The sequence below is a fragment of the Lampetra planeri genome, chromosome 47 (assembly GCF_965212315.1).
Source record: "Lampetra planeri chromosome 47, kcLamPlan1.2.h2, whole genome shotgun sequence".
Classification (NCBI taxonomy): Eukaryota; Metazoa; Chordata; class Hyperoartia; order Petromyzontiformes; family Petromyzontidae; genus Lampetra; species Lampetra planeri.
In genome coordinates, this window is record NC_136153.1 from 6,922,946 (window position 1) to 6,945,754 (window position 22,809).

Below are 22,809 nucleotides of genomic sequence, written 5' to 3' on the forward strand. Positions count from 1 at the left end.
TGAGGCCTCAGACATATACGTACACCATTGCAAACACTGCCTCATCATGTTGGTTGTGTAGGTTGTTTTTCTTTTCCTCCCCAGCCCCCCCCCCTCCAAAATAAATTTGCGTATTAACAACAGCGAGTGGGAAAAATACAGATTAAAAAAGCAACACCTGGCATGGTTCACCAGACTTCAGAGAAGCCATCTCGGTGAAAAACCAACTGCACAACATTGCCGTTGTCGGCCACGATCCGACGCGCGTATATCGATATCGACTCGCGCCGTTTGAACCTGTTTCTGTTTTGAATCGACGTGTATTTTGAGTTCGGGATTACTGAACCGCTGCCAAGTGATTACAAATGCTCCCCAACGGCAATGCCAGTTACGTTTGAGTGCCTGGTCAACACCCAACGGCCGTAACAAATACAATCCCCGACTCTCCCGTTAAATGCGCGCATTAAGGGCACCGAAAGTTCACTGCGAGGCGCGTAAAAAGACGTTGCTCTAGCTGACAGAGGGTTGTGATGCGATTATAGGGCGCAGACTTTAACCTGAATTCGCTCACCGCCGTGCCAGCATTGCACGCGATCGCACAGACGGCACACGCTGCTTGACGCCTGGAAACTGTCCAAAAGCAAAGTGACAACCCACGAAGGTTGTTGTGATGGAATCGAAAACATGACTCTTAAATGGGCTGCAAGCAAGCACACTTTATTATGTTACTGACTTTGGGGCTGACTGGAAATGACGAGGAACAAACTGACACGGCCAAACAAAGTAAACAAGCTTCAAAATAGGGGTGCAGGTGATTTTCATGTCGTTTGTTTTTACAAGTGGATATGTTATGACCAACTGCAATGCGACTGTGTCATCCCTCTTAATGAGATGAAACGTCGAACGGGTTTTTTCGTTACGGCAGGCAGATCCTCACGTTGCGTTAACGAACTGCCCCAGACGATGTCTCCAATTCAGCCGCTTCTCGAATCGCTTCAAACGCCTCTCTTGCTCATCGCTAGACAACAGTCCTTCGCTCTCAGATACATCCGACAACTCTGACCCTCAGAACTGCAGGGGGCCTAAGTGGCTGCAGCCTCCATCAAAATGATTGCAAACGCAACACTGTAGCACGGTGATAAATCACACAGGTAATGTGGCCATGAAAGCCATAGAATCACTCTGTGTATGACTACCAGTTATGTGCCAAAATTGTAATAGTTTTGATATTTTGAGCTTTGACTTAGCTTTACAATTGCTATTTCACATTTTTTTAAACGCCAGTGAAATAACCAAGGTGTATAACAGTGGAGCATCTGGCATGGGTGGCGGTAATACGCTAAAGGGAAGGAATTTAATTTCCAAAGAAGGGCCCCCCCAGAACTATAACAGCCCTGGGCCCCCATCAAACTTAATCCAGCCCTGGGAATCAAGGGTGACAGTTCGTCAAATTGCTGCACCTAAACATTCCATAGCAAACCCTTCAGGGATTAAATTTAAAAAATGTGACCGGTGAATCTTTTGCTTTTGATTTAGACGCTGAAACTGCACGTACACATCGGGGCCTACCACGACCACCCCTCCGCCCACATCTTGCTGATCGTACCAAAAACTCGGCTTTGATAAGCAAATAACTGCAAGCAAGCAGCAGGAGAAAATGTATTTACACAACCCCTCGACTTGTCAATAGTAATTGGTGTAAACAGTTGCCCGCTCCCTGCGGCTAAGCTACGTCATGTGCCAAGCACGCGATGGCTCTGGGCAGGTACGATGATCATGTAATGACGGCATCGTGCCCACACAATCACTCTGAGGGTGTGTGTGTGTGTGTGCACAAGTGTGTATGTGGGGCTGCGATGGCTGGGTCATTTAGCCCGCATGCCCAGCCACCGCATTCATAAACAGCTTTTGTTCGGCCGGATAGAGGGGGCTAAACGGACGCGGCACGGGCTAGAGAAGAGATGGAGTGATGTGGTACAGGAGGATGTGGAGCTGAGTAGACTTGCCGATGACTGGTACCAGCGGTGTCATGATCGGCCTCTGTGGAGGAGGCTCGTGAAGGACGCTGCTACTGGGCAGTTAGAGGCCGTCGCCCTCCAACAACAACGGAGGGCAGAGGAGCGACGCTCACAACAACGAGCGGAGCGCCGGGTGGCTAAAGCACAGCAAGTTAGTACAGTAGGGGGCACAGGTGGTGCATCAGCCAGTCATCTCAGTCAGTCGACCCGTGGGCACCTGGGTCTGTCCCGTGACCTCCTGCCAGCGGGCGTTCGACACTTCACGTGGCCTCAACGTGCACATGGCCTGGCACAAGCGTGGTGGAGATGTCACCGCCACTTAGTGGCGAATGGCGGTTGTTGTTATGTGGGTATATATATGTATGGTAGCACACAGGGGAGCACAGGTGGTGCAAACTGCCAGTCATCTCAGTTAGTTAACACACAACAGCTGGATTGGTCCCGTGACCTCATGCCAGCAAGTATTTGGCACTTCACGTGGCCTCAACGTGCACATGGCCTGGCACAAGCGTGGTGGAGATGTCACCGCCACTTAGTGGCGAATGGCGGTTGTTGTTATGTGGGTATATATATGTATGGTAGCACACAGGGGAGCACAGGTGGTGCAAACTGCCAGTCATCTCAGTTAGTTAACACACAACAGCTGGATTGGTCCCGTGACCTCATGCCAGCAAGTATTTGGCACTTCATGTGGCCTCAACATGCACATAGCCTGGCACGACTGCTGCGGTGACGTCACCTTCACTCAGGTGCGAATGGCAGCTGTTGTTTTTATATATATATGGGGAGCGGTGGCGCAGTGGTTCACGCCATGTGCTATATGAATCGGGCAACACTGGTTAGATTCCCGGCTATGGCTGACATAAATAGCTAATGTTATATGAATTGGTCCTAGGCCTCCACGAGGTTTACTCAGCCTTAACTAGTAACCTGTAAAACAGCAGCAGTAGGGGGAGGAAGGCGCACTTGCCTCAACAGCCAGTTAGAGGCTATACAGGGGGATCTTTGTGTATGTGCGAGTGTGTGTCTGTGCGAGTGTGTGTCCATGCGTGTGTGTGTGTGCGCATCTCCCAGTCGTCTCGGTCAGCCGGCCCCATAGTGCCTGGGTCTGTCCCGAGGCCTCCAGTCGGTGAGCCTTCGACACTTCACATGGCCTCAAAGTGCACCTGGCCTGGCACAGGCCCCGTGGTGACGTCACCGTCACTTCGTGGCGGGTATTGGTGTGTGTGCGCTAGTCTAGCGGTTAGCGCGCTGCGCGATGAATCCGGTGACCCAGGATCGATTTCCGCTCCTGGCCACCGCCAGTGACGATTAAGTCAACCGGTCCTGGGCTTGCTCTAGATCGACTCAGCCTCAAATGAGTACCTTGCGCAGTGTGTAAACATCGCCACTCGGGAGACAATGGCGGCCGTGAGTGGTGCCGACCTCCCACGCCCTCGTGTACCGTACCAGCCTTCATAGGCGCTCTTAAACAGCACTTGCCCCAACAGCCTGTTATAGGGGATATACAGGGAATCTTTGTCTTTGTTTGCGCATATGTGCGGCGGGGCATTCTCTCGCGGCTTTGAACGCAGCTCGTCTGTGCTCGTCTTGCCGTGGCCTGTGACCATGCGACCTTCGACCCCCAGTCAAATCAGGTCTCGGCCTAGAGCCGAGGGGCACAGCGGCGGGACGGGGGGAAGGGGGGGGGACCGCCGATGGTTTGAGTTCAAACAGGGCCCCAGCTCGGTGCTGGAGGGCAGTGCGCTCTGGGATGCGCCAACCGACCTTCGGATAAGACGTTAAGTCGACATTCTATTTGCTCCGCGGATGGAGCCCCGAGTCTCCCGTGGCACTCTTCAATCAGACGCTTCGACTCCAGTGTCCTGGCAGCGATCCCACGACGGGTCAGAAAAACACGTCTGGCCTGGTCAAATTACCCACCGCTTGGATGCTGCCCAAATATCAAGACTTCCCCTGTGTGGGCTGGACATCTCTAACAAAGAGACGTATGGTTCTCAGCGGAGTTACCCTGCATAAATATGTCCTAAACTAAACAACTTATGCAAAGTCACGTTAATGTTTTATTCTCAAACTTAGCAGTAATTCTGGATTTTTCGTTGACATTTTCACAGTACTTTACAGTGAGGAGTTTAGTTTTTTTGTGCTGTAAAAAATATGTACCTTGCAGGGCTGATTTGTTTTCCCATGATCCTTTCCTTCACCCACAATGCCGTGCTGTGGAGAAAGCCGCCCTCCTTCATGTAGCCTCCCTGTTGCGTGAGCAGGGCCGTGAGACCGGCCTTCCATGTGCTGCTCAACTTCTCTCTCAGCTCATCTGCGCAGGGTAAAAAAAACAAATTCAACCACTTTTATTGTCTTGTATAAATATTAACTTGAAAAATGGGCCAGCAAAACATTTTACAAAAAACAGGAACTAAAAGGGCACAAGTAGTAACACTCGGCTCTTCATAATTTTTTTTATGATTAAATCCACCCATATCATAAAGCTCCATAAAAAGTTAAACATCGTGTTGATGTTTATTCTGGCACGATCCTATGTTTATCACATACACTACATTTGTAACACGCTGGTATGCACGGTTAAGGAAAATTGGGGCATTAGTCGTGTTTACACGTATGAAAATAAACCAGTTCAGCACAACCGTTCACAACACAATGTTTCCAAAAATAAACCACCCCGTTTAGGTGGTTCAAATACATAAATCACTGTATCTCGTTGTGCACGAGTGGGTGGATCGGTTAAAATTATTCTGCTGAATCGGTTTATTTTTATGCAGGTCAAGAAGTTGCGTGTAGTGTATCGGCAACACATTTTTGTCAGGGGGAATCCACAATGGGCAGATGCAGCGACTGGGCCAGTACCTATATAACCGCGGTTGTTATTCGATGTGTTATCTATCGGTAACCGCTAAAGGAATCGAACATGGACGTCACATGTCAAGCAATCGATGATCGAATCTGGTAAAGTTTTAGCAACGATCGAACCAATTGGCAAGTGCGAACGTTCGAACAGTAAGGCAGGAGGAACCAATGTGATTGGTCACGTCACAACCCATTATATATAACAAAATATATATATACTTTTGAAAGTTACAGCCCTTCGTCAGTTACAGCTAGATGAATGCTTCACCATGCCGTGTCGGTCACGGGAGTTGTTTGACCAAACTTCCCCACACTAATGAGAGTGGGTGGTTTTATTGATCATTGTTTTGCATGTCATTATCAATATTGCTGAAAAAGAAACTGAAACCCTGAAATTAACCCTACACACCACCCAGACAGAAAATGCACAGTGTGTTATACAGTCACGACATCCGTCCCACACACACTTCCAAATAGAATCACACGAGGTCTCAACAGAGCCAACGACAGCAGAAAAAAGTTCAATTGTGGGGGACGGGCATCGCCAATAACACAATTCGCAAAAACAACGTTTACTGGGCCCCCAGCACAGGAAATCCCTTCCGTTCACGTGGAAAAACGAGAGCAAGTTGCGGCAATCGCCGCCCGTGAACCTTTTGGGAAAAGCTCAATATGGCAGGAGCAGTGGGGATGTGTGGGCTCCGGACAGGAACTTGCCAGGGAGGTGACGGGCAGCACAGGAATGTTCCCAGCAGTATGGCACGCGTAAAAATCGAGGGTTAAAAAAAAAAATCAGTTCGGCTCGATGTATTTTTAGCCCTCGACTTTCGATCTGGGACACTAATTTCGAAAAAATGTTTCAAAACGAGCCAGCCACGGGAACATTATTATTTAATAGGCCTACGCCCTCCGGGAGCCGAGGTCTCATCTGCTTGTTTGTGGACATTAATGAGAAACAAAAACTCCCACGGCACGCAGCGGTCCGGTGTCGTCGCTAAATCTGCCAACAATTTGGTCGTTGCTCCTCAAAACAACCGAACAGAGAGAGAGGGATGCTCCCACAATCATCTCAGCGCTCGGCTAATGATCGCCAACTCTCGGCGGGCATGACGGCCCTGCATTAGAATTGCCACCTGTCCTGGTTTTCCCAGGATTGTCTTTCTGTTTGAGGTAGCTGATCTGGGAAAACCAGTACATGGCTTTTGTCAGTTAAGTAATATTACACCCACCCTACGGACAATGCATTACACGTATTTCTCCCATCTTCCGATATTGCAAAGAATTCTTCTTCTATATGCTTATATATTTCTTTTATTTTTATTTTACTTTTATTTAAAAAAAATTTACCTACGTGACTTTACCGAAAAAACCTAAGAATATGAATCCTTGCAGTCACGAAAGCTTCAAATCTAGAATTAATTCTTCTTCCCAGTTTTTTGTTGTACCGCAGAGGTGGCAACCCAAGCCATTATCACTGCCACCGGGCGGTTCAAGAGACCGACCGCCTTATTTAGGCGCTTCCTGGCCATGACGATCAGAGGCAGGCGGGGCCGCATCATTTTGTGATTTCGCGGAAGAGGGGGGGGGTGACCTGACCAAAACCACATGGCGGAGGAAGGTTGTGTCGTCAGCCACGTGACGCCGTGTTGGCCGCAAGGTGGTTGCGGCCTACGGGGGAAGGTTTAAAGGTTTTAGACAGCTGCGGCTGAGATTCTGGCAGAGGCCCCAACGCGTGGCACGACCAACTCCACGGTGTCCCACGCAACCCGTAAACGAACTCCCTTTCCAGAATTTGTCTCGCTCTCGCGCCTTCCGGACCAAACCTTGGATTGTCGACGCAGCCCCAAAATATGAAGAGCGAGCAACCGCGGGGATGACGCATCGTGATTGAAAGAAGCCACTGGAGCTATGCACTTTTAAATCTGGAATGAAAACTCATTTCTTTAAAACTGCTTATCGTGTTTGTTGTTCTCCCCCCTCGCCTCTGATTTGTTCAGCTGGCAACGTACGGTGCGAAAGAAGTCCAACATACATACATTGTTTGCGTCTCCTTGACTTATGTTTTGGTTTTACTAAACGATGATTATGATGATGACCCACAAATGAGTGCATTCATACTTGCAGGGAAATTGGCCATATTAACCAATAAATGAAATATTACATAGCATTTGTACACAGTAAACAGTTGTTATGAAAGATATAAAATATATATCCAGTAATGCACAAAAAGTAAACGATACTGGACTGTTTAACTAGTTACGTAAAACCTAAATTTTAAGTTAAATGTAAAAAGAGTGTCTTTTTACATTTAACTTAATCCGCTTTGAAAGAATCCCTTTCCCCATTCGTTTTGCCACCGCCACTTCCGCCACCGCCACCGCATGAATCCCAAACGCCTCGTATTCGCGGGCGGCTCGGGCAAACGAGACGCCATTTCTACATCGCGAGGCATGGGTTACTGTGACGTCTCGGGGTGAAGCCGTCAAGTGTGTGTGTCGGTGGAACGCGCAACTCCATAAAGACGTCAAAATGGTTCTCCCACGTGCCCACGATGCCACGGCCACCACCACCGCCGCTGTGCGCTGCATTCCAAGGAACCGTTTTAAAGCCTTCGCTGCTGCTGCTTTCTCAGCGAGGCACAGGGTTGGTTTATAATTAAAACAAGCCTCTGTCTTTTTAATGGGTCGACGCTATCTTTAGCCCAAGTCCCAAACTTAGCGCGCGTCCCCATCGAAAAATTGCGATCCAGTATTGAAAGAAATTTCGAACACGCTGTCCTATCTTCGACATGAATCCTGTCTTTAAATCATGGTCCGACATATAAGATGGGTCCTGTCTTTAACATGCATCCTTTGGTAGACACTGAACATGTGTTTAAAATGGATCCTATCTTTAACACCGTCTTCAAAAATGGCCCTCGACTTAATACGGGTCTATAATTGACTGACCCCATGTTCAACAATGACCCGATCTCTAACTTGGTCGATATATTTAACACGGGCAACACTTTCAACAGTGACAATGACCCTCGAGTGATATGTTTGGTGATGAACACTGCTGAACATCCGTGTTACAAACATCGCTCATGAGAAATACCGTTTTGTAACGCACGCAAACCATACATCACTTCTTTACTTGTTACGGCTAGACATTTCCACAAGACAATGTCCGAGCGAGCAGTGCACCATGTCGTGTCGGAGAACGGCCCCAGGAATAAGACATCGCAGAACTACTTCTGAGGTCACTCTTTATTCAGATTAGGGGCATGCCTGCTACACACGTCAATCAAAGCAAAACACACTGCATGAGAATAACTCCAATTCATACAAAAACATTGAATATAATGTTTTTTTTGGGTGCAATCAATCCTGAGTGGGCTGAGACCATTGACGCACTATACTCAGGGCAGCATTAAGTTTGATGGGAGCTCAGGGACTTTCTAGTTTAAGGGCCCCTTCTGTGAACTAAATTCCTTGCCTCGACTGTTTTAAAGCCACCCATGCCCCATAACAAAAGGCCCCCACTGCTATTCGCTTTGCTGATTTCAGTTCCAGTTGTTAAATGTGATGTACAAACTTTGAAGCAAAATCAAAGTCCAAACGCACAAAACGATTTCAGTATCGGCGATGCTATGGCTTCAACGACCAAATTACCCGTGGGATTTATCATATCACTACGACAGTGTTGCGTGTTTCAATCATTGTAAAGCAGTTCATATATTGGGGGGAAGGGGGAGGGGAGACACTTTAGAGTGCAGGCTGCAGCCCCTAAAGCCCTGGCATCAACCCAGCCACGCTGGACTCAACGTGGACATTCGTCTGCTTGGTTCTTTCGGTAAAGTCACGTAGAATGGAAATAATAAAATAATAAAAATAAAACATAATGTCACGTAGAATGGAAATAATAAAATAATATTATAAAGAACAAAGTCGCGTAGAATGGAAATAAAACATAATAAAATAATTCTCACGACGTTTCGGCCACAACGCAAGCAGCCGTCCTCAGGTGAAGAACAGGTCTGTCGGGGAGACAGAGTCTGAACTCTGTCTTCTCGACAGACCTGGTCTTCACCTGAGGACGGCTGCTTGCGTTGTGGCCGAAACGTCGTGAGAATTATTTTATTATGTTTAATTTTTATTATTTGATTATTTCCATTCTACGTGACTTTACCGAAAGAACCAAGAAGATGAATCCCTGCAGTCACGAAAGCTTTAAATCGAAAAGTGGACATTCGTGTTTCACTTAACGCAACCCCCGTGTGCATTCACACAGCACTTAACTTAGCCTCGTGAACATTCGTGAGGCACTTAACGTAACCTCGCATGCGTTTGTTTTGTCAATTAACATAGAATCGTGTATATACATGATCCACTTAACCTAGTCGCGTGTGCATTTATGTTTCCCTCCACGTAGCCTCAACTACATTCGCGTGTCACTTAACATACCATCGTGTAAATTCGAGTGCCATTCAACGTAGCCTTGTGTACGTGCATGCCTCCATTAACGCAGCCCCATGGACACGCTTGTTCACTTCACGTAACCTCACACGTGTTCGCGTGTAACTTAATAATGTAGCCTGGTGTGAATTCACACTTCACTTAACATAACCTCGCGTACACTCGTGTTTCGCTTCACGTAGCCTCGAACAGCTCTGTGCGCTAGAGCGAAAGGAATCGTCGCCTAGCGATGGCAAAGACAGGCGGTTGCAATTTAATTGGTTAAAAAGTAACCACTTAACAAAAAAACTACCTTTGCGAAAATCACCTGCGCGTGTCATGTGATTTACTTCTAATTCACGGTCAGTTCCAGTCGGCAATACCGCAAAGTAAAGTAATTTTAAAAAATTCTAGACATAACTGGTAGTAATGTGCATCGTGATGCTATGGCTTTAACGACTAAATGAAACCATATAATGTATCACAGTGCCGCAGTATTGAGTTTCAATCGTAACAAAGCACTGTATTTTGATTATTTTGGGGGGGGGGGGGGACCCTAAAAATACCAGGGCCTAGGCTGCAGCCCCCACATTAAGCCAGCCCTGGCCACACTTGAGAACCTGGTTTCATCACCGTTAGGCAACGCAAACCCCGGATTAGGAACCAGGATCTCAGTGGTGCCGGCTCAACGTCTCTAACTGCTCTGAGCCACCGGGCAAACCCCTAATAGAGTGTCTCTCTCCCACCCCCAGAGTGTCTCTCTCCCACCCCCAGAGTGTCTCTCTCCCACCCCCAGTGTGTCTCTCTCCCACCCCCAGAGTGGCTCTCTCCCACCCCCAGAGTGTCTCTCTCTCACCCCCAGAGTGTCTCTCTCCCACCCCCAGAGTTTCTCTCTCCCACCCCCAGAGTGTCTCTCTCCCACCCCCAGAGTGTCTCTCTTCCACCCCCAGAGTGTCTCTCTTCCACCCCCAGAGTGTCTCTCTCCCACCCCCAGAGTGTCTCTCTCCCACCCCCAGAGTTTCCCTCTCCCACCCCCAGAGTGTCTCTCTCCCACCCCCAGAGTGTCTCTCTCCCACCGCCAGAGTGTCTCTCTCCCACCCCCAGAGTTTCTCTCTCCCACCCCCAGAGTGTCTCTCTCCCACCCCCAGTGTCTCTCTCCCACCCCCAGAGTGTCTCTCTCCCACTCCCAGATTGTCTCTCTTCCACCCCCAGAGTGTCTCTCTCCCACCACCAGAGTTTCTCTCTCCCACCCCCAGAGTGTCTCTCTCCCACCCCCAGAGTTTCTCTCTCCCACCCCCAGAGTGTCTCTCTCCCACCCCCAGAGTTTCCCTCTCCCACCCCCAGAGTTTCCCTCTCCCACCCCCAGAGTGTCTCTCTCCCACCCCCAGAGTGTCTCTCTCCCACTCCCAGAGTGTCTCTCTCCCACCCCCAGAGTGTCTCTCTCCCACCCCCAGAGTGTCTCTCTCCCACCCCCAGAGTATCCCTCTCCCACCCCCAGAGTTTCTCTCTCCCACTCCCAGAGTGTCTCTCTCCCACCCCCAGAGTGTCTCTCTCCCACTCCCAGAGTGTCTCTCTCCCACCCCCAGAGTGTCTCTCTCCCACCCCCAGAGTGTCTCTCTCCCACCCCCAGAGTATCCCTCTCCCACCCCCAGAGTTTCCCTCTCCCACCCCCAGAGTGTCCCTCTCCCACCCCCAGAGTGTCTCTCTCCCACTCCCAGAGTGTCTCTCTCCCACCCCCAGAGTGTCTCTCTCCCACTCCCAGAGTGTCTCTCTCCCACCCCCAGAGTGTCTCTCTCCCACCCCCAGAGTGTCTCTCTCCCACCCCCAGAGTTTCCCTCTCCCACTCCCAGAGTGTCTCTCTCCCACCCCCAGAGTGTCTCTCTCCCACCCCCAGAGTGTCTCTCTCCCACCCCCAGAGTTTCTCTCTCCCACCCCCAGAGTGTCTCTCTCCCACCCCCAGAGTGTCTCTCTCCCACCCCCAGAGTTTCTCTCTCCCACCCCCAGAGTTTCTCTCTCCCACCCCCAGAGTGTCTCTCTCCCACCCCCAGAGTGTCTCTCTCCCACCCCCAGAGTGTCTCTCTCCCACCCCCATAGTGTCTCTCTCCCATCCCCAGAGTTTCTCTCTCCCACCCCCAGAGTGTCTCTCTCCCACCCCCAGAGTTTCTCTCTCCCACCCCCAGAGTTTCTCTCTCCCACCCCCAGAGTGTCTCTCTCCCACCCCCAGAGTGTCTCTCTCCCACCCCCAGTGTCTCTCTCCCACCCCCAGAGTGTCTCTCTCCCACCCCCAGAGTTTCCCTCTCCCACCCCCAGAGTGTCTCTCTCCCACCCCCAGAGTTTCTCTCTCCCACCCCCAGAGTGTCTCTCTCCCACCCCCAGAGTGTCTCTCTTCCACCCCCAGAGTGTCTCTCTCCCACCCCCAGAGTGTCTCTCTCCCACCCCCAGAGTGTCTCTCTCCCACCCCCAGAGTGTCTCTCTCCCACCCCCAGAGTGTCTCTCTCCCACCCCCAGAGTTTCTCTCTCCCACCCCCAGAGTTTCCCTCTCCCACCCCCAGAGTGTCTCTCTCCCACCCCCAGAGTTTCTCTCTCCCACCCCCAGGGTTTCTCTCTCCCACCCCCAGAGTGTCTCTCTCCCACCCCCAGAGTGTCTCTCTCCCACCCCCAGAGTGTCTCTCTACCACCCCTAGAGTGTCTCTCTCCCACCCCCAGAGTTTCCCTCTCCCACCCCCAGAGTGTCTCTCTCCCACCCCCAGAGTGTCTCTCTCCCACTCCCAGAGTTTCCCTCTCCCACCCCCAGAGTGTCTCTCTCCCACCCCCAGACTTTCTCTCTCCCACCTGCAGAGTTTACAGCGCAAAGAGCGGCAGCGCTGGCGTTCGCACTTCAGCCGGCGTGGGACGCAGCGTAGCGTTGGGTCTGGGAATGCCGTCTGGATTCGGTCAACAACTCTATAAAGATCGCTCGGTCGACAGGCAGAAAACCCAGCGACGTCTCCTTTCATATTTTGAAACATTCCTTTGTTTTTCTTGATGAATCTTTTTTTTTACTTTGCACCCCCCCCCCCGCCCCCCCCATTTCCATTCGTGCTCTTGTACGAATGGGGTCTTGCTTCGTTCAGCCGACACCAGCCCTCGCTATCATGAGCAGAGGGATTGAGCGCTATCGCTATCGTCCACGCACACGAAGCAACGACAAATGAGACTAATGATCTGTAAAGCGGCACAACGTCCGATACAGATATCCCATCGCAGTGGACATAACACAGCAACACGACGGGGTTATGTAAATATACCTCCTATATACGCGTGTTCACGTTTAAGACTATGCAAGGATACACATTTTTGCCAGCGTATATGTACCATTAAATAGTTTTGTTACTATGTATGTACTTGCATGCATATGTTTGCATGAACTGGCTGTACGGGCTATGTGGCAAGGCAGGAGACAATGGCAGTCCAGCAAGAGGGTTCGTGAACACAAGTGCTGGCCCTAAGTATGCGTGTGTTTTCTCTCAATGCAGTTGCCTCCCAGACGAAGCAAAAAACACTCTTTACAAGGTGGAATAATTGGCCGAACGTCCCAAAGCAGAACCGTGCTGAAAAATATTTACTTCCCGAATAAGTCACATTATTGTTAATAACGTGGCATTCGAATCGATCTCAGGCCTGATTTACATTTCCTCAGCATTCAATCGGTGATATAAGCCACCTAGACCCGTCGCGACAAAATCGGAGACCTCCCTCGTAACCAGGACCCCAGACCCTCGCGATAGTTGGATGGGCGACCTTTTCTGCCTAGCGCGGTGCCAATAGGATCTTGTGATTAACTTATTGTAATTGCACGTGGCTTATCGTCTGCCATTAAAAACGATCAACACTTTTAATGGCGCAGCTTATAAACGCGTCGCGGCGTCACCGCCATCATGGGAAATCATCCGAACGGAACAAGAGGGCCAATAAAAACCTCGCGATAACGCCCACTAACTTGTGGGAAATCGCAATAAAAAATTTCTATAAAGGAAAGCAAAAAAAAACGCAAGTAGAAAAAAAAGCACAAAACAAAAACATGGAAAGAGCGTGTTGCTCCATCGATAAACCGAAGAACTACAGATGCAGAGTGAAGTGTAAGGGCAGAGGGCTGGGCACGGGGGGACACCGACTGATGCTATGACCGCGTAGCTTTTCGCTGCTGCTCCACAAAGCGCTCCGATGTGTTTTCGGGTTGCGCCGCTGCGTGCTGTTTGGCACGACGTCCAACGATTACGGTGAAACAAAATGCTCACGGAACTGCACGCAGTCACAACCCGACAACAACAACAACACATCTGAGAGCTGCGACTAACTATGTTAAAAGGTTCTTTCGGTAAAGTCACGTAGAAGGGAAATAATAAAATAATAAAAATAAAACATAATAAAATAATTCTCACGACGTTTCAGCCACAACGCAAGCAGCCGTCCTGCTTGCGTTGTGGCCGAAACGTCGTGAGAATTATTTTATTATGTTTTATTTTTATTATTTTATTATTTCCCTTCTACGTGACTTTACCGAAAGAACCAAGAAGATGAATCCCTGCAGTCACGAAAGCTTTACATCGAAATTTAAAGATGTTAAAAGGGTTTCTATTTGGTGTTTGAACATCTTGACACCTGTTTCATTGCAGAGAAAGGGTAAAAACTATTCTTATTTTTCATGATGTTAAACGGCCTCTGCAGGTGCCGTCACTGACGCACGATCGATCCGTGCTTTACGTAATCCTGCACGTGGGCGGCATGATGTATGTGGCATGATTTACGCTGCTCTGTTGTTTTCCTCACAATTATATTCCAATTGCAGCTGTCGGTGCTCAGTCATGCGACAAAAAGGGTTTCACTTCAGAACTCTTGGGAGTGAACTGCCAGGAGATTGGGCCCTGGAAGATGAGATCACGAAACTACTTCTGAAAACCGCGGCGATGGAAATGTTATCCATGCGAGGTGGTACGCTTCTTACTCGGAATGTGAAGTGTTTATCGCACGGCAATCGTAAAGATATGTTAAATCATCAGAGACATAATTATCCAAGTTAAGTGAAACAACTAATTTTGTATGATGGGGTGGTTTTTTTTTTTGGTGACCAGGCTGAGATCATCAACTGCCTATATACTTGAGAATGGTTTCATCACAAGTGACATCTTAGATAATGTGGGAGTACCCACATTTTACCCCACAAAAAAAACCACGGCCCACTTTGCGAACCAGCTGCACGTAGCACAAAGTTCACACTTAGAGCATTTATTTAAAAAAAAAACGTCAGCATATTGCAAACAACCAAAATTCCGCTCAATGCACACACAGGAAATCAAACAAATAAATTAGTCATCTTTTTCTCCACATCGGTTTTTTGCATTTGTAGAATGTCATGGGAAAAACATCCACGGGTGCTGCTGCAATTGCCTTCAAATGAAGTGTGGCTTAAATTAAAGTTCAAACCCCACCGCTTACTGGAGGCCCTGCTTTCTATCCAAGGGTGTAAACAACCCTTCATGTACCCCGCATGCATCCTCTGGACCACTGGCACACGATGGCTGACTCGTAAAGAGTCTTTAAACCTCTTGGAAAGAAATGAGATGTCATGCTGTTAAGAAGAGTAAGTGGGCTTGTGTAGGTCACGTTAATAGGGGCGTCGTGGTGGCAAGATGTTAACTACCTCGCCTGGTATGTAGGAGGTCGTGGGTTGGATCCCGACCTTGACGCCTGCTGCTGTATATTTGGAGTGTGCATGTTTTCCTGTGGTCGTGCGGATTTTTCTCCGGCTCTTCCAGTTTTTACCTCCACATTTAGAATCGACATGAATTTAGAATATTTGACTGCTATGAATGTCCACCTGACAAGCCACTTCGTGATAATCAGGTCGCTTCTGAAACAATTGCTATATATAGCTCAGTGGGCCTTTATCTAAATAAAAAGTGTAGTTTAGTTTAGTCTAGATAGGATGGCGAAGTGGTACCTATGGGAGAGACGAAGCAAAACGATCGGCTTGTGTGGAGGCGCTACGTGGATTGTTACATCGCACGCGCGTGAGAGGTGATGGTTGCTTTGGAAGGCATTGAACCAGCAGTGGATTGTCCATGACTGATGATGATGATGGAGATCCACAGCATTATTGAGTGTCTCTTGGCAGCAGATGTCAGCAGAAAGGGTGATCTAAGCAAGTGTGATAAACACGCTACTGCTTGTAAGTTTTTTTTTAAATGCCAGGGTATTAAAGGCAAAACACAAACTTTAAATAAAAAGTGAGCATGTACAGCACATCATTTCCTGTCCTGAACGAAGTTGATCTCGGCCTTGACAATGCAAGAGCAGAGCGTAATTCACAGCACATTGAGGATGAGTCTATCTGTGACCACGTAGACTCCCGTTAAAAGTTTAACAATGCCATCTGGACAGCAGTAAAATAAAGCAGTATCAAGTAAAAAATACAAATCGCGCCAAGTTACGCTCAATTAAAATACCGCTTTGTGGAAAACATGCACGAGTGACATCCCACAAGAAGCAGCAGTTAACCATTTCCCAGGATTAGCGGGTATCTGCCGCCCCGTAAAAGTTAACGGGATCGCGATGGGCGCTTCTTTTCGGCCTGGGAAATGAACTGACTTGTGAGATCTCTCTTGCCTAGACCCATAACCTTGCACCGTAAGGACAGAAAAGCAAATGTTATGGCCTTATCGGCAAACTGTCGCAATTTTTCAGGACAGTGTTTGTGATTTTTTTCATTAGTTTTATATCCAATATTTCTCCAAGACTTCATCCTTCCTCTCATCACTAAGCCACACATGGCAGTCATTTAATATTTTTAAAAATGCATTATCTTACTGCCCTGCACATTTTTGTTATGATCAAAGCAAAAATGTTTTTACTAAATTTAACCTTTATAAAGGCTAGGAGTTTAAGACTACAGAGAAAGTGACCTTGTAGAGCATATCTATGCTCCCATAATATTTCCTTTAATGCCAGTATGCTGAAATATGATATACACACAGTGCATAGGCACACACACACATTGTGCATATACACACACATACAAAGAATGTATGATTCGAAGCCAAATTTCAAAGTGTCTCAACACTCTAACAAGAGCGGTGCTCATCTTTGTAGATATTAAGCCGGTGGTGGACATTCTACATTCATAACACAGGGACCATGCACGGTCAAAAGTATAACCACTTTTAGATTTGAAGTTTTCATGACTGCAAGGATCTCCATACTTAAGCGATTGTCCTTTCGCGGTGTTTGTCCCAAACTGAAGACGGACGCCACTTGTGCTGCGCCCGAAACGTCGTGATTTAATTTAGCTGTTTTCAGTTTAAATTTATTTTATTTTTTTACCTACGTGACTTTACCAAAAAAACCAAAGAGTATAACCACTTTTGTTGACTTGACAATCTGGAATGCTTTATACTGGCCCCGGAAAATCTGACAATGAATCATATTTATTAAGCCTATGACCATATCACACAAAATATGCCCGTTCTCATCTGACCTTGGAAGCCAAGCAGAACTGAGCCTGAACTAGGCTTGGATGGGTGACCATCATGCACAACACAGGTATTGTAGGCTGGTGCGAGACTACATTGTCATCAGAGGGTACGGCAGCAACATCCATCGTTACTCTGGAATTCTAGCCTCCAACTCATGCTGTTGCAGGAGGTGCAAATGGAATCCATTTGACAACCCCAGATGCCATCGGCCCTACCATGTTTTGATGGTAGGGGGCAATGGTGCTGTGTGTAATCCCAAATGTGTTATTTGTAGATAACGTTTCAGCAGTGGGATGTTTGGTCAACACCAGTTACATTGTATTCTGTTTTTATACATGTAAATATATTTAAAGAAATCAGAGTGCCCAGAAGAAACTCGTGTAAAACATGGGGGAGACACAAGCTCCACACAGTCAAAAATCAAACCCAGGCCACTCTTGCTGTGAGGCACAGGTGTTACCACCATGCCGGTCAAATAAACCCGGCCCGTTACTTGTTAAAATGCATAGGAAAGAAGAAACGCACTCATCGCTGAAAAGCGAATTGTGCCCGTCTCGTCTCCTCATCCGTTGAGGGTTCTAAGGATGCAGTCGCATTTATTTAGATGCTTGCAATACAAATCGCTTCGTGCTCTCGGGAGAGACACCCACGCGATGACGTCAATTCCTCAGTGACAAAGGGCGACGGGGCGTCATCCGCAACGGGACCACGCGCTTGCAGCGACCGCAACGGCGTGATCACGTTGGAGGATGCCGCGAGCAAGCGTGTCTCTCGTCGCCGCACCGGTTATTTGTTACACCATCGCGATCCGTTGGATGCGAAGCTCTGTCGTCGCTAAATCGCTTTTGCAGAGCAGCGTGCCGCTTTTTCACACAGAATCTAAAGTGGTACTCGCCCCGAGATAACGTCAAAGGGCTCGGAGGTCACAGAAGGCTGAGTTGGGTTCGAATCCAGATTTCAGCCGCACCGTGATTATGATGGGAGTTATTGAGTGTACAGAGGTGATAATCATAATACTTAAAATGTATATAGCGTCATTGATGCTAATAGCATCCAACAATGCCACACATTAATTATATATATAAAATCCCATATCCAGCCACTAACAAGCAAATTAAAACCCTACTATCAAACAAAATAAAAAATTTGTGAACCAATTAATAAATGGTACCGCAATCAACAAGTGACTGTAAAGACACACGCACACAAAACCCCCATGTTAAGTTTGAGTTTGCAATTCATTTGGGTAAACTTGCAGCTCCAACAATTGAAGATGGCAGTTTGACCGTCATGTGACAATCTCCTAAGCGGGTGTGTGGGAGAGTGTGACAGCTCACCCCCCCCCACCCCCAACTGTGTAAATGATCAAAGGGGGATTTGGAAGGATATTTATAAAGTATATGACATTTCCCAATGGATTGATCATCTCCATGATTTGATGGTGCCCACTGCACAATTCTGAATACATTTATTTAAAAAAAGGTAATATAAACACACATTCCAAGACGCCAACTGTAACATGAACTTTACGTGATGGGCACGTTTACGAGAAGCGCGCCAGAAGGAGGAAGTGGCCGGCGAGACTCAGAGTACTTAGCATACTTTTGTCAGAGTAAAGAGTCCGAACATCTGTGTCAGAGCACCCAGTACACCAGCCAGTGACTATACCAGATTCTCAAGTGTGAAGATTTAATTTCCCGAATGAATATGAAACAAATAACATGAACAAAAAAGTAATACAATATTATATTATTTCAACTCCCATCCGAGGAGTGAGTTAACGCATTCACATGTACACGCCTCGGTCAGTCCACTGCTGCATGAGGCAGGCCCTCCTCCAAGTTTGCACGGGCTGAGCAGGTTATGTGACCAATCCTCACCATGCTGGATAGTGCGGGTTGGTGAAAGCAGGGAGCATAAAAGTGGGCGCATGGAAGTGTAGTACAACAACGGGTCTTGCTGCTCTGCCCCCTGCTGCCTCGCACGTAGCCCCGCAGCCAAAATAACAATTCTCATCCTCTTACTTCTACCGGCACGCAAGGGATATAATTGGTCGGAAAACCATAAATGTCTACGTTTACACAAAAGTATAGTTTTCCATCGTATAATTGCCGGGCAGGCATGCGGATGTGGGATTTCATGGGGCCAAAAACGAATACCGCCACATTGTACTGAAGCTCACTCCAGCCTCCGCCGCAACAGACAAGGCTGACATTAAATGATAAACAAACGCGGACGATGCTTTTCAAGTTTGGAGTGAACAAAGCGGTGGCCGGGTGAAGATTTGTTTACATTTTTAGCGACTCCACTGGAGCTATCGCAGCTCCTTTTTCTGCAGGGAAACAAAATGTTTATTCATCTGGCGAAAAATGTGCAGCGCAATTATCCGTGGCAGGGTTCCATAGGGGTGCTTTTATTTTTAATTCAAAAAAGCAGTTTAACGATGTATATTTTGATAGGATGTGCATTTAAATAGACACATAAATAAGACGCACACGTGTGTATACCAACGGCAATAACAAAAATAACAGCTGATAATGTGTAACAAAAATGTCACGCAAATGTATTGTGACTCGGAAGGGTGTTTTTTTTTATGCAAACGTTTTGCTATTTTCTCCCAGTTACATTGCAAGTGAGCTAAGAGAATCACTTTTTCAGATTACAAAAGACACACTTGGAACTCTCATCGATAGCAGTCCGTCGCCTTTTGTTTTGTTTGAGCAGCCTTTGGAAGAAGACATCACGAAACTACTTCTGAGATTCCTTCCCTTGCCCCAAATTAAGAGGCGCACGTTCTCAAACGTCCCCATTATTTTGGTATCGCATGACGATAAAATACATCTAATTTGTTTAAGTCCTCAGAATTGTAATGCCCCAAATGCTTCTTCTCAGTAGACTTGAGTTAAACCTAGGACTGAAAGGTGGCAGCTACGTGCTTTTGACATGGAAGTTTTTGTTTAACCAGAACTCGAGAGACCAGGATAGTCAAATTTACATAAGCAACCGGCGTCAATTGCTTACGTACAAGCCCAAATTTGCAGGAAATTTTCGAATAAGAAAAAATTGGACTGGCACACCATGGGCCTACTCTTGCAAATGACGTCAGGGGACCTTTAACGCTCACTCGTCAAGCAGACAGCGCATCATCGTGGTCATCACACCCACAGTTATAACCAGGGCGGCCGCTGGATTGAACCGTGGTATTAGTCCCGCTGAGCCACCTGTCCCCCTTCTGTACGAGGCTCTAAAATAAACACAATGTCACATGAGGTGAATTTTAAAAATAAAGTTTTGCGGTATGGTGTGAGTTTGTGTAAAACATTTTATATCTCATTGTCAGAAAATCCTTTGCATATGCACACACGTAGACACGCATATACATTTTACAATAACGTTGTGCCCTTATAAACCTCAACGTTCATCCTACAAAGTCCCATCACAAGGGAGAAACACAAAAACAAATGTTTTGTTGTTGCCCGTATTGAAACGGCTGTACGCCATATGGACCTGAAAACTCAATTTCCCTGTACAAGAATACGGGTAAACCGTGTGGATTGACAGGTATGCTACCACGTAGAAGCCGGTTATGAAGGGGAATTATCCCATACTTGAGGTCGGCAACCAAAATAACAAGAAGATAAAAAAAAATTCGAAATCGGTAAAAAAATAAATATCGAAATCGTAAAAAAAAAAACTCAATATTTCAAGAGCTGCAATGCACCGTGTGGTGAATACGAGACGGTGGTCCTAAAAAGAAAACATCGCGAAACAACAATACTTAAAGAGCAACCGCATGCGGCGCCGGTAGAGCAGGTTGCCAGCCGTGAAGACAGACTTATGATTTTGTCAGATTAACCTTACAACAATAATAATGTCCAATATACAAATAATATAACAACAACCATGCCCTGTATCTACAAAAGCCTCACCGCGTCTCAAGGTCCTGCAGTATTACACGGGGCAAATTCCTTTCAAAATGTCGCTGTAAAAGTGGAAATAACCTCGAGCAAAGCACAAACACATGGGGTTAACACCGAAAGGTGTGCACAGATGGATTCATGAATTTGTTTTTGCTGTACAGACATCTGGCAGCCAATTGACAGCTCAGAAGACCTTCACTCAAGACCCTTTTTTTTAGAATGGTACCCTTTGGGATGTTTGTCCAATTTCATTTTTAGTATTTGTGTGTGTGTGGGGGGTGAAATCAGAGTTCCTTGGGAACACTATGCACGAGAGAAAAGATTACGCTCTAAAAAGTGAATAGCCACCCGATGGGCGAGTGTCTCAGAGGTCAGAGGACTGAGCAGGCACGGGCTGAGGCCTAAGGTTGGAATCCAGTCACCTGTGATTAAACCAGACGTTCAAAAGTTGATTGTCTCGATAACGAAATCACACGCAAAAAAATCCATCACCACTAATTGGCATTCATTTAATTCAGGAGAAAACTACATTAAAAAAAAGAATCGATTTCACTGTCACACAACTTATTCTCAGTGGCAGGAAAGGTGGAAAAGTACCACCCACTACCATGTGACCAGAGGTCACTTAAAGAGATCTCAGAGGTCGCTCTGATCTCCACTTCCACCATGGGCTGTTCTCGAACACAAAGGGTTGCAAATGCTCTAAGAGAGAGCTCAATGGATTCTTCACTTCACGCTTGAAATTGTATCCACAGTTAAATCAACAACCCGCTCACTGCACTTCTACCCAATTCCCACAGCCCTGCACAGGTGATGGGCATTCTCACGAAACACGACGAGATCCCCCAGGTAATCCGCCAACCCCAGAACACGGACGAACATCGCTAACAAATGAAGCTGTCAAAAAATGCAGGCGCGCCAGTTTACATCTTGTCATCTGTGCTGCATCTTGCTTCTAGCTCCGGCCTTAAGTTTGGGCGGAAGGAAATGCATTCCAGAACCCTAAATAAGTCGCCTGCCGGACCAACCCCCCCAAATCTCCCCCCCCCCAACTCTGCGTACTCTCCCGCTCATTCCTGCGCTGGCCGAGAAAGATGCATTCTGGCCGAACAAGATGCATTCTTTATTTGAACCCGCCCGCCCGCCCCCCTCCCTCCCTCCCGCCCACCCCACCCACCGATGTATTTGCCTGCTCATTCCCTCATTCCTTTCATTCGTACATTTCACATAAACACCGAGGGAAACATCCGACTGTCACGAGCACTTCCACTGGGAAGATGAGCGGAGTCTCCCGTGAGAAACCGGGGGTTCGGGTATTACTTAGTGGGGGAGGGGGAGGGGTGTGTTTGCCGTAGAGCGACTGCCTGCGGTGATGGGAAGCACTGCCGCCCCCGGTTCTGGCAAGAAGGTTTGGGGCAATTAAGCTGACGAAACAAATTGGCGATCGTGGCCACAGCTGTCTGCCGTCCAATCGAGAAAAACCCGGGCATTGGTTTGAATTTGTTCGGTACCTTTCGAGCGTTTAGTAAGCACGGGCATGTGCGTGCGTGCGTACACACGTGTTGCATACATTTCAACTAAAAACAGCCGTTCGCTCTCTTGTGCAGGAGTTCTGGGCCTTTCAAATTTGTTCCTTGACAATCCCTCGGTGAACCGGTGGCTACATCCTGCAAGCACAGTGATTGAGAGCTTTGATCGCAACGTTGGTCGGGGGGGGGGAGGGGGGGAAGCACCCCCCAATCAACAAGCGAAACCACCAAACCCAGCTCTCCCCCCATGCCGCATTAAAAGGAAGCTGGCTCCGATCCCACCTCAGCTGCGCTCACGTTCACCGCCACCCTCCACCGGGCTCTCTGCGCATGGGACCGAGTCGTGCCGCTTGTTATCGTTACACGAATGACTGAGCCGCTCTAATAGAGGGGCCACTTCAATAACCGCAAGAGCATTAGGCTGCGTAGCATTTAAAATCAGCGGGCGATAGGGGAACGGTTCCGCCAATGCACCTGCGCCTCCTGTACTGTGTGGGCTGGCGGGCGCTATGATAAACGGAAGTGTAATATCGGCCCCTGTGTTCCGCCGC

The 22,809-nt window shown here is 47.7% G+C and overlaps 1 protein-coding gene across 2 annotated transcripts in view; it reads right to left on the reverse strand.

Annotated features, from left to right (window-relative positions):
• LTN1 (listerin E3 ubiquitin protein ligase 1) overlaps positions 1-22,809 on the reverse strand; it is a 172,767-nt gene that overhangs the window by 38,362 nt on the left and 111,596 nt on the right. For both annotated transcript variants that reach the window (XM_078615544.1, XM_078615545.1), the window contains exon 16: positions 4,161-4,314. In XM_078615544.1, coding sequence (XP_078471670.1) covers positions 4,161-4,314 — 154 coding nt within the window. The remainder of the gene's footprint in view (positions 1-4,160; positions 4,315-22,809) is intronic.